Below are 12,348 nucleotides of genomic sequence, written 5' to 3'. Positions count from 1 at the left end.
AGGTTTTCATGCATAGTGATGCAGGGGAAGATTCTATTCTGTTGATGTTGGACCTGAACTCTGCTTTCAGACCATCACATTATACTTGCTAGGCTGAGATACTGGGTGGGTGTATTGGGGTCTGTTTTGAAGTGGTACTCTTCTTATCTTTGATCGATCCTTTTCTCTGGCTGCTTCTAAGCTCAGGTCCTCTTCCACATCTTTCACCTACGGTGTACCACAAGGTTCTGTTTTGGGGCCTTTATTGTTTCTGTTATTTATCTTCTCCCTCTTTAGCACATTTAGAGTACTTTTAAGGGCATTTCTTATAACTGCTATGCAGATGACTTTTAAGCCCCATGATAGCCCCCCCGGCCTGGGGCCCCAAGCAGTTGCCCACCCATGCCCACACCAAGACAAACTGCCACAAAATGAAAGTGCAAGGCAACACATTTTATTTCAAAGGCCTAATTGGCGTTAAGGTACAGCATATTAAATATTGTTAGTCCAGAGACAGTCATCGCAGAATAACATACCATTCTTTTCTTTACATGATACATTCAGGCTGACTTAAAATGACAATATTTTACAAATTGTTAATGTAGTGCTAACATAAAAAAGGCTGTTTACCGAGTGTCTCCTTTCCAATGCCAGTAGAGATTTCCCCTGCTCCGTGGGGCAGACTTTGAGTCCGTTTTGTCTCCTTTAATTTTTAAAATCTTGCCGTCACCCCAACACCCAATTAAGACACTTCGTTTCAGCTGTTTAATGTGGTTTCAGCGGTTACCTGTAGTTGCTGAAAGCTAGTAGCATCTGTTAGTGTTGTGATAGTTCCTCAAAGAGCTGTGTAACAGAATATTATATTTTACATCCCTGCACATAATGTTATATTTTAATAATAAATATAATAAATAAAAAGTACAAATATCTGAATAATATGGAACCATATCATTATGAAAGACATTTTCTGTCAGTAATACATTGCAACCAAATGCTGGAAAACAACAGCATGACTCACTTTGTAAGAAGCGAGGGCAAATAACATGACTTCAGTAATATTTGTGGTTTGTAAAAAAACAATATCACTGTCATGACCAGCTGATAGCAGTCCCGTCAAGCCAAGATCTGCCCTGCGACGTTTCGACCCACATACATTCTGTTGTTCCTCAACACTCGGGGCATCATTCTCAGAGTCAAACCTGCAGCTCTCTGTATCCAGTCTGCAGAGATTGTTGAGTTGTAGCACTCTGGCAAAGTGTTAGTGTTGCAACGCAGAAGAGTTGAGAGTGTTAAACTCCTCTTTGAATCCCTTTGCTGCCGTCCTGGTTTGTCCTTCAGTAATTGACTTTCCCGGGAACCTGCACATTCACTCCACTGTAGTCCACCATGTACATGGGCCACTGCTGCAGGGAGAGACACATAACGACAGAGGAAAGTCGGTCATAATGGCGGAGAAAATGATTTCATTACTACAAAATGTTGCCGACCTTGCCTCTAAACCTATTTTAATATTAGATTTCAGTACTTAAAGTTGAACACACAGTCATCTGCTGCAGTTTAAGGCATTTAATCAATTACTTTCCCCTAAAGTTAGACTTACAAAAAGTAATCTAACGTTGAATCCATCGGTGACCGGGGTTTCCTGCCTCTCTCGCTCATTATGTTTTGGCCCTGTCCTAAATTATCCAATTTATGCCAGCTCTCTGGTTTGCTCAGGCCGCCCATTTGTATGGAGTTAACAACTAATTTACTAGTTGTTTAAATGAGAAGCAAAAAAAAAAAAAAATCAGAGTAGTGGACTAGTCTAAAAGACAGGAAACACTTAGAAAACATAAACTGGGCACAGTCTAATAACAGATGAGATTAAACACATGCCAGTAGGATTATGAGCTTTAAGAAACTGTTAATCCCATTCCTCAAATCATGTTTCAAATGTTGCTGAAATGTGGTGCACTTTGCACCAGTACAATAAGACTGAAGAAAATTAAAAGAAAATAAAAGATGACATACTCATTTGCAACAGTATTGATACCAACAATCTTTGCCTCCTCCAGCTGACTCACAACTTCACACAACCTCTCCCCTCTATAGCAGCTCAACACATCAACAGTCAGTGTTCACAACACTGAGCTGGCTTAGTATGGCAAGTGCTGCTTCAAGTATTTTGCATACGAGGCAAATGACCAGTGAAAGGCCAAGGATGCAGAGCCTGTATGCAAACAATATTACAAAGCGCTGGCAATGAAGCTGAAACAAGACCGACATGGCTGTTTAATACTTCAATGTTGTCGAACCAGGAACTTTACTGACCTCTCAAATCCCTCATAAAGACCAAACAGCCATCATATCATTTAACTACTGGCATTTACCCGATAGCCAAATTAGCCACTTTAGCCTCGGCTAAACATGTCAGTTTGTCCCAGGGCGGCCTATGTGCAGTCTCCCCGCCCCCTTTTTCTTCTGATGAAGAACAAAGGTTGCACATGCTGTGTCCTGTTCGTGTCCTGCATGATAATTTGGACAGGACTAAGAGTTTCTGAAACAGTGACCAGCTTTTCATTTCGTGGGCAGGCCGATCACTAAGCAGCGGCTCTCACACTGGATTGTGGAGGCGACTGCGCTGGGCTATTTTGTTCTGCTATGATGGGCCATCAGAGTCTGATCACCAAACAGCTTAACTGAATTCTTTATCTGAGTCAATCATGTTCAGTATTTCCAAACAGTCTTTATTTAAATACCACACAGTTATGTTACTTTTTTTTTGTGCATGTCAGACTACTTAAAAATAGCACTGTCAGTGATGTTATTATTTATATTGGTCTTTATTGATCAACAATGGTATCAAGTGTTTTCCCAGCTGTCTACAGTATACTGAGTTTGAAACTTTACACACTGCATGCAGCGTGACTACCTTTAGCAGTGCTTGCTGCCTTCCTTTCTTGTAGGCTGTTGTGCACACGCCCGTGCAGCGCGCGTTTGCACGTCGCGTCACCCGTTTACTCCGACACAGCCGACAAACAACCGCTCATTTTCTCAATCAAATCCCTGAAGAACCACGCTGCTTACCTTCCACTTCACTAAAACTACGTCTGTAAGACTACCTGTCACAGAGAGAGAGGCGCTGCCACCTGCTGGGGCTGGTGAAGCTTCCTCGTCAGAAGCTGCTGTCTGACAAAAAAGTGGAGAAAATGCTCTAAATACAGCGCGCACTTAAACTGATATGGATTCTTTTAGATGATAGATTAGATAGATCAAAGCTTCTGCTGACTTGAGGGAAATGGGGGGTTCCTAAAAAAAAATGCAGCAGCCCATGACTGAGAAAAAAAACTGAGATATATTTATATTGTATATTTTGTCTTAGCAGCAGTCCACTGTGCTGTACCTTTAAGGTAAATATGCATTTAAGACATTTTAATAATATGAGTAAGAATAGAAGAACAGAGAAGTGCTAGTGACAAGTTTTGACCTATTGTATATTGTATTATATTCGTCAGTTAGCTTATGATTTCATAGGATGAAGAAAAGATATTTCTTTGAATGTACCATCACTGGAATCTGATTGGTTGATATTCCCAGGTCGGAGGAGGCAGGCACTTGGTTGCTCTCCTGGACTCTCTTGCGCTTCCGTCGATTAGTGGAAGCGTCTGTTCCTACTGAAAGCACAAAGCAAACGGTTTTACTTTGGAGGCACACTCAGCCCAGAAGGCCTTACTTCCATCAGCAGAAAACTATTTTATATCACTTACCTGTGTTACAAGCTTGGCTACAGATTTCTGCAAAAGGTCTGCGAGAGAGAGAAAGAGCCGGGTCATTTCAGGTCACACAGAACTAATTTTCTTTTTCTTTTTTTTTTTTTTTTAATGTAATCTTTTAAAAAAAAAAAAAAAAACTATGCAAAACAAGGAGGAATTCTAATTAGCCTTCTGTTTAGGCTGCACACCTCGAAAAAAAAATCCCTGAATTGTGCCTGATTTAAGGCTCTGCCTTCATTCTTTCATCATAGCTTAGCTGCTTGGATGTCATGATGTTGTTTTCTATTTCATATTATTTACATTTGCTGAGGAAGATTTATTCTTTGACATCTCAGAGGCTGGATTTAAATCCAAAGCATAAATAAACCATAATGAGCTTAACCACCAAGAAGCAAAACCCTAAATTCCCACTGAAATGTACAGTATGGTGATAGCTAACAGGGTGCCGAATATGCCGGTGTCTGTGCACTCACTGTAGCTGGCTCTTGATGTTGAATGTTATTTTATCCGCGGCTTGAAGGATTTTCTCCAGGCACACGATGTCGTAGGTGTTTGGGTTTCGAAAAGGGATTTCATCTGGAAGGCCACTAACTTCTATAGACTCTGGACTGCCACGGATTAGCTTATACGGGACCACGACGGAGCGATCTAAGCCCAGAGCCTCCCCTAAACACAGAACAAACAACAACAATACAATCAATGACAGCTTTTCTTTTCCTGTGAAAAATATTAAGCGTGCAGGCACAAGATTTCATATAAATAAAGGAAACTCATGCCTATAGCTGACATACTGTAGGTATGAAATGTGTGTCTTCATTACTGTTGAAAAGAATGTGCAGTATCGATGCCTTTTGAGACCTTTTAGTAAGACCTCAACAAAGGTGTAACTTCTCACAGGGTGGCTTTATTTATGCAGAATACATTTTTCCTTATAAACTGAATTTTAGCTGCAATATTTACTCAGTCCGCTTACACCTCATTGATTACAGGCAGGTGCCTTTTCTGAACATTTCTGATGGCAGAGGGGCATGTTTACTTGTACTTCCTGATGGTGTACTCTGTGACTTGTGGAAAACCTGTGTTATAGAGTAGTTTGTTGATGCAGAGGCATTTTAAATTATGGTTGGCAAGCAAAGCAAAAAAAAAAAAAAAAAAAAAAAAAAGATGCTCAAGAGAGGAAGGAGAGAAAAAAGAGGAGGACTTCGGACTTTGCTGAGCGCAAAGCCTGAAAGATGAAGTTCGGATGGGTGAGAAACATTGTTACCACTTATATGCTGAAAATATGCACTCATACTGTAGTATGTGTGTGATATGTGGAGAAATGTTGAATCCAGTCAGTCTGTGAGGACCTGTGGTTCACGAGCTTCTCTCTTTTGTTCCATGTTTAGACACATTACAGCTGTCTTTATGTTACTTTAGCAAATCTGAACCCTCACTGTGGTTGCTGTCCATGGTGCTGATCAAAAGCAGGAATGATGCTGCTGCTATTACTCATTATTGCTATATTATTTTTTAACATGAATTTTGTGTGTATGTGTGCACATGCATGTGTGTATGTGAGTGAAAGAGAGACAGAGAGAGAATGTGTTTTTTAAAAGGCCTAAACATACTGACAAACAATTTTTGCACACATGGCAGAAACTTTTTTCCACCTGTGGGACCCTTTGGTGCGATTCTTGCCCTTTCCAGGCACAGGCCTTTCTCAGGAGGCTCCACTCACCCTGAGCAATAAGGCGCACGTTGTCTTTTCCTCTGAGAGAAACAGACTGTGTACGCGCACAACTTGGACCCCCCGTGCAGAGAAAACTGGTTCACGGTAAAAAGGTTATCTACTTTGAGTGGTTCTCATATGATCCCCCCTCTCAATCTAAAACTCTTCAGATTCAGCATCAAAAACTCAAGTTGATGAATCACTCCACACCGGGGGTGTATTTACCGTATTTCTTGTTGAAGAGTTCCTTGACTTGCTCTCGAAGGACTACTTTCTCCCCCATGCGGTTGATGTCATCATCATCTGTCAGGAGCAGAGAATCAGTCAAAGACAACATTCAAAATAGAAGCAGCAGCAGTAATGGATGCTGTCAAAACATTTTCTCCTCACCATTTATTGAAGCGTAGGCCTTCTTTAGTAAAGTGACTCGTCGAGGTGCTGATGAAGTTGGTGAAAAATATATTTAATCAGTATTAAATGTTTTAGCTCTCTGTGGTAGATGATGGTTAATGAATCAGATAGGATATTAATATGATAGGAAATTGGAATGTGCTCATACCTGGTTTTGGAATAAGTCCTTGAAATGGCCTGCACACAACACAATGAAATAAAGCAGGTCATTTAAAGTCACTTTAATCCAAGCAAATAATTTACTACAAGAAAGATTTAGCTATGTACAGACAAATAAATTGGTTAACAAACATCTGAAACGATAATGTGTGAAATATTTAAAGGGCTCGGATCTGGTAGTGAGTGTCACTCCAAGTAATTGTCAGTGGATGTTTTTTGTTGCTTTTGTGCTTTTTGAATTTGTGCATTTTGCAGTTTGTTGTTCGCCTGTTGCTTTTTTTAATCTGTTCATGTTAAAATGTTATTAAAATGGTGCTGAAAAAAAAAAAGAAGCAGGTGTTCCTTCCTGCAAGTCTGCACTGAGGTTGGTTTCTAGTGCACATTGCACTTGAGAAATTAAAATCTGTCAGCTGTTTCCTGGAGCTTTGTACAAGTGCTACCTGTTTACCTTTGGGTACACAACACTGGAACATGATTTTGGTTTATCACTGCTGATGAATATTACCGGGAAAGTGCTTCCTTTACACATGAGCTGCCTTTCCTTTAATTCTGTTACCAGTACCGGGAGAAAATATTTAATAGTTGTTAGCTGCACCTGGTGATAGTGAAGCTGATTTTGTCAGCGACTGCCAGGATCCTCTCCAGGTTCTGGGAGCCGAAGGTGCAGGGCTTCCTGAAAGGGATGCCGGGGGGAAGGCCCTCGATGATGACCGAGTCTGGGTTGTTCTTGATCCTCTTGTAAGGCACTTGGACGGGATACTTGATGCCCAATGCCTCCCCATACTTCCTGTTGAAGAGATCTTGGACCTGCTCTCGTAGCGTGTTTGCCAGGTCGATCCTGGAGAGCTTGGACTCCAAACACTCTGTTGACAGAGGGAGAAGAAATATGCATTTCAGCATTTCACTTTGTTGTGTGGTTTTCAAGGAGAGTGCCATAAATGTCAGGATGCAGTGGTGATTTATGTTTAAACGGTTAACGGCACCAAATCTAATCTGACTGACGGTGAAACCTGCAGCCTGACTGTACCTGAGAATCCAGGTCTCTTCGATACAGCTGCGGTGTCCTCTGTTACTGGTGCTGCATCCTTGGCATCCAGCTCTTTGGGAAAAGCATTTAAAGGTTAAACTTTTGTCGTCTTAAGATTTACTGAATAAAACAAATGTTAGGAGCTTTGTCACAAATAAAGCGGAGGCAGCTGCAGGAAAATCCCTGCAAGGACTTTCTGTTTTTCTTTAGAGGAGCTGTTTTAAAAATAGTGTGTGAACTGGATTTGGCCTCAAAACTTCAACTGTGCAGAGACTAATACAAATATATCATCTGGGCTTCCAGATGGTGGAATTTTCTGCAGTGTGCAAAGAAACTATAAGCTTTAAATAGTAAGAGGCGCATGCTTACACCCTTCGCTATTCAGATCGGAGTAGAAAAAATAAGACCGTGTTTGTTTGGATTAAATGATGCTGTTGATGAAAAAGTAAGCATATAAAAAAGACAAACCTGAATCACAGACAGGGATGGAAGGCATCTCTTGTTTTACCTGCTCAGTTAAGAGCTCAGGTCTAGACACAAGGAAAAGATTGTGACAATATTTACAAATCACCTACAAAGCACTAAAAAAAATACACAGCACAATGCACCATCTACTGTGCAGATTACTGCCCATCTGTTTACCGTCTCACCTTTTTATAACAAACTGGATCTGACTGCTAGCAGCCAGGATCTTGCGTAGTTTGGCTGCTCCGAAACAGTTGGGCCTTCGGAGGGAGATTCCCTCTGGCAGCCCGGTTACATACAAATCCTCAGGGTACATCTGGAATTTGGAGTATGGCACCTTGGTTGGTTCAGGAAGGTCCAGGGCTTGAGCTGAAAAAGAAGCACAAAGCTTATTGATTTATTTAATTCAAGCTGGCTTATTCAGTTTCATAATTTTGATCTTATTTCTTTCTGTCTGCTGAAATCCAGGAAAAACGGTAAAAATCAACAAACGAGGAACGGTACACAGACCTGCGTGGCAGATACTCAGTTTTAACCAAGCAGCCGCCTTTGCTAAAAAATGAAGTCAATATGAAAGTGCCAAAAGTGCATATCCTCATATGACTACTTGAGGCTGGCTTCAAAATTGGTTTTGACCTCTACAGCTAATTTACACCTTCATAACAGTTCTGGGGGACTTATTTATTTATTTATTTATTAACATAAGCACCCTTACTGAGGCTTAAGTGGGTCCTGATACAGGCAGCTGTAGCTGTTAGGACAACAAGGAAAACAGACTATTTATACACAGAGGGCTGCCGGGCAAGTGGAAACAGGTGGGAACAAGGCTCAGCTGAAAGAAATCAAGGCAGTCATGGGGGGCAAACAAAACTCAAAGCAAGACACAGGAGACAACAATCAGAGTAAAACAGGACATAAGCCAAAAGATAACTACTAAACACAGAGACGTGAAACTCACATTATGACATGATGTAAAAGGAACACGGGGCAGACAGAAGAGCAAAACAAACAAAATACAAAAGGAAAACATAAACTTCTAAAACAGGAAAAAAAGCAAACACACAAATCAGACACTCCATAATATAACAAAGGCTCAGATTCACTAGAATAATAAGGAAATCGAAACAGAAATCCAGAACTTAACCTACCAAAATTAAAGCTAAACAGAAATACAAACTCAAACAGCTGACTAAGAATTCAAAACCTAAAAAACAAAACAAAACTGATGGACCATGACATCCATCCATCCATCCATCCATCCATCCATCTTCTTCCACTTACCCAATTTTATAAATTAAAGTAGAAAAAAAAAAAAAAAAAAGGAGTATACTTTGGGATGAGCCCACATCATGTGATGAGCATGTAGTGTCCCTCTGGTACTCAGCCAGATCTGCCCTTCGTTTGTTGCATCCAGTTTCAATATGCTAAGATGGCCTTGCTAACTAAAAGGTGATGTCACATCTTTTTTATACAGTCTATGATTTGCTCTGGCTGTGTGACAAACATGAGCGGTCACTTAACAAATGTACCTCGCTAACGAGACAAGCTAGCATCAGCGGCCCTCTAACCCTCCCATCCAAATATGGTCACTTCTCGCTCCAAAAATGTTAAGATATTGTAGAAATGCAGATTACGCTATGATAAACAGTCTGTAATTTTACTGACAAACAAAAACAGCCTCGTTTTGAACCAGTCTCATATTGATTTGCCACATGCATTAACCCAATCACTGATGCAGGTAGCTCATCTAGCTCACGATCCATCACAGTTGGCAGATTATTGTGAGGACAGATGGACAGACGGACAGATGGACAGGTGGATGCCTCGCCATGGCCTGAGTCTATCGTTCTCTCAGCCGGATGAACTTAAAAAGTTATTTAACTAAAAACTGAAACACTTACATTAAAAATCTTTTTTTTTAAAAATATATTAGGAGCAGATAAACGTGCTTGGTTAATCCTGCCTATCGATTTGAATAGTTACCAGACCTCATTAATTACTTTGAGTGTTACCATGAACAAAGACCACCGTTCACTCTTACTGCATATAATATCTATGGTCTGACAGCAGCTGGTGTGCTGTGACCCTCTACAAAGTGACTAATGCTTTGTGTCTTTTTGCTTTAACTTCTCTGATGTGAAAATTAGATTCTTTATTTTCATGCCCCGCGCTTAACAGATTCATTCTGATGTGCTGAATTATTTAAAACCTTAAATGTTACAATATTAATATTCAAAAAGATTTTAAATTGCTCCGCACTGGTTAAGGGAAGATCAAAGTCTTCCTGCAAAATTTATAGCTCTGGCATAACTTCCTGCCCCTGCTGTGGATAAGGAAAAAAAGCTCCACCGCTACAGGTAGCTTACCGTACTTAATGCTGAAGAGGCTCTCCACTTGTCTCCGAAGCTGAAGAATCATTTCACCAATGTCCTCCACCAGGCTCCCTGCTGAAAGAGTCAAGCAAATGAAAAACGAACAGGTCTGCACCGAGAGCACCGAAAGAGAATTATTACACGAGGTCGATGGGGTTAGGCAGCTTCCCACCTGTGAACATTACTACGTCTCCACTTGCCAACTTCAATTTGATAAATTCTAGCTGCCCTACGCTGACCCGGTAATGACAAACTGACTGTGTCATTACCAGGTCAGTGTAGAGTGCGATACATTAACAGCGGAAGGGTGTAGCGAAGCGGAGTGGTGACGGTGCAAAAAAATGAGACTAAACAACAGAACATAGAATATTTCCAAAGGTGAGGAAGCAGGATGAGAGTTTTATTTAATTCTAATCAGCCTCTCTGGCAAGGTTATACACTATCACACAGCGAGAGTGTGGGCCAAATGCACTGCGTGCAGCAAAACATCCTGAATGAGTCAGTCCACCCTACCTTCAGAAGATCTTCTTATGCTCTGCGGGGCCGCAGTGGGTGACAGAGACTCGGCTGCAAGATGCGAGAAAAACATGAGAGCAGTGGCACACCAGCTACCGTGAAGCATTTATGCAACAGTTAAATCAAAGACGCACGGTTTTAGTTGTGTGAATCAATCTCTTGATTTGTCACGTTGCTTCGCTGCATCAGAGTCAAAGAGATAACAGTGCAGCAACTGAGCTTTGCTTCTATTTTGACTGGAGGCATCCCTAACATCATTTTGCAGTAACGATTACAAGTGTGAAGGGTAAACTCTTTATCTGACACCTCGTGTCTACCCTCAGCGCGCGCAGGGGACGGACAAAACAACAGGTGCAATATGAGACTGTGATAATTCAATGTTATTGTGTGTTTTCTATCAGTGGAATATTACTGGTACAGTCTGGACACACTGAATGTTTGCTTTACCACACTTTCAAATTAATGATTCCAGGCATACTGCCGTCAAGAACACACATACAGCTTATCCAAGGCCGTTATTAGACATCGCTGCTCCGTGTTAAACATGCAAACACAGAATTGGGGGGGGGGTTTGTTTGCAATTAGCCAGCAGCAGAGGTAGGTGTGTAATGTTTTCATGATGTGTTCTGTGTATGAGTCTCCAGGGCAGGATTTTAAAATCTCTGAAAAATAAGAGGAGGAAACTGGTATGTGAAATGGTGTTTCCATCATTCAACAAATCAATGGGGGCGGTACGGTGGAACAGAGGTCAGTGCTGTCGCCTCACAGCAACAAGGTTCCTGGTTAACTCTGGGCTTTATGCGTGGATTTGCTGGCATGGGTTTCCTCCAGCAGTCCAAAGATATGCGCGCTCAATTAATTGGTGATTCTAAATTGACTGTGGATGTGGATGTGAATGTTATCTGGGCCAAAATCAAACAAGTCGGGACTCAGGATTGGGCAGTAAATTACACTTTGCTGCAGGGAAAAAGCTTTAACCTTAAACCTTATGGCTAAATCCACTGAATATAATTATTTCATATTCAAGTTTCTGTACTACTGCTATATTGTCATGTTATTTTAAGCCATACTGCTCGGTCCTGTTGCAATACGGTGCAAGAACCAAACACTATAAAGAAAGTTAGTTTTTAATCATTTGTTAACGCCAAAGTTTCCCTCATTATTTTGAGCCTGTTTGAAGAAAACCACAATACTGCACTGTTTGAAACTGGCATCTAGTTTCCATCACTACATGGAGGATCTGTGTAAGCTGCAGGAGGAACATGATGCAATCCCAACGGGCCGTGGTGAGAGCTCGCTTTCACCCAACAGAACGTAAAACATTAAAAAGACATCAAAATCCGGCCCGTTGAGTTAAAAACTGCAACCATCACAAAAAAGTCAATAACACAAATATTGTATGTTATTTCATGTTTGCTGAAAAAGACACTGGCTTGAACATTTGAGCAAGCGCCGAGGCCTCCATATGCAGGATTATGACACAGAATTGCTCGAGGGCATGACTGTAGTTTTGTTAAGGTGAATGAAGTCAAACCTTCTGCTATACTGAAGGACAGTTTGAAAATGATGGGATGTAGATCTATAGGAAGCTGAACTGGATTTCCTCATATACACAGTTGTCTACCTAGTGCATGTGCAATCTGAATTTCCTCTGTAATTCACGCAGCAGGGAATATCAGAACTATTTTACCTTGAAAATTAATGCAAATTGCTGTCATTCAAATACTTTGACAAATGACTGAGGTGCAAATCATGACTGAGTGCACTTACCTTCACTGTCTTTCCTTTAGTGGTCATTTGTGAAAGAAAGGAAAACTTAAGCAAAGCACAATCAAATCAATAAAAGAAAACAAAATGCCTCCTAAAAGCACTGAATGCTAAAAGCCAAGATCACTCTGAGCAGACTCTCTGTAGCATTGTAACGGCACCACCCCTCGTTTATATATTAATTTATAC

The 12,348-nt window shown here is 40.9% G+C and overlaps 1 protein-coding gene across 2 annotated transcripts in view; it reads right to left on the bottom strand.

Annotated features, from left to right (window-relative positions):
* Window positions 1-411: 411 nt before the first annotated feature.
* gtf2ird1 (GTF2I repeat domain containing 1) overlaps window positions 412-12,348 on the bottom strand; it is a 41,884-nt gene continuing 29,947 nt past the window's right edge. Inside the window, exons 15-27 of one of the 2 annotated variants that reach the window (XM_030745970.1) lie at window positions 10,390-10,443; window positions 9,871-9,951; window positions 7,690-7,873; window positions 7,508-7,569; window positions 7,040-7,111; window positions 6,608-6,875; window positions 6,002-6,030; window positions 5,833-5,880; window positions 5,668-5,745; window positions 4,205-4,397; window positions 3,726-3,763; window positions 3,523-3,632; window positions 412-1,382 (exon numbers count right to left, since the gene is read on the bottom strand). In XM_030745970.1, the coding sequence (XP_030601830.1) occupies window positions 1,314-1,382; window positions 3,523-3,632; window positions 3,726-3,763; window positions 4,205-4,397; window positions 5,668-5,745; window positions 5,833-5,880; window positions 6,002-6,030; window positions 6,608-6,875; window positions 7,040-7,111; window positions 7,508-7,569; window positions 7,690-7,873; window positions 9,871-9,951; window positions 10,390-10,443 (1,286 nt within the window). In that variant the 3' untranslated portion in view covers window positions 412-1,313. The remainder of the gene's footprint in view (window positions 1,383-3,522; window positions 3,633-3,725; window positions 3,764-4,204; window positions 4,398-5,667; window positions 5,746-5,832; window positions 5,881-6,001; window positions 6,031-6,607; window positions 6,876-7,039; window positions 7,112-7,507; window positions 7,570-7,689; window positions 7,874-9,870; window positions 9,952-10,389; window positions 10,444-12,348) is intronic. The other variant, XM_030745971.1, reaches the window with a different exon arrangement.

The sequence above is a fragment of the Archocentrus centrarchus genome, chromosome 14 (genome assembly GCF_007364275.1).
Source record: "Archocentrus centrarchus isolate MPI-CPG fArcCen1 chromosome 14, fArcCen1, whole genome shotgun sequence".
In the NCBI taxonomy this organism is placed as follows: Eukaryota; Metazoa; Chordata; class Actinopteri; order Cichliformes; family Cichlidae; genus Archocentrus; species Archocentrus centrarchus.
Note: the sequence above shows the minus strand (reverse complement) of the source record. Positions and strands in the feature narration are given on the sequence as shown.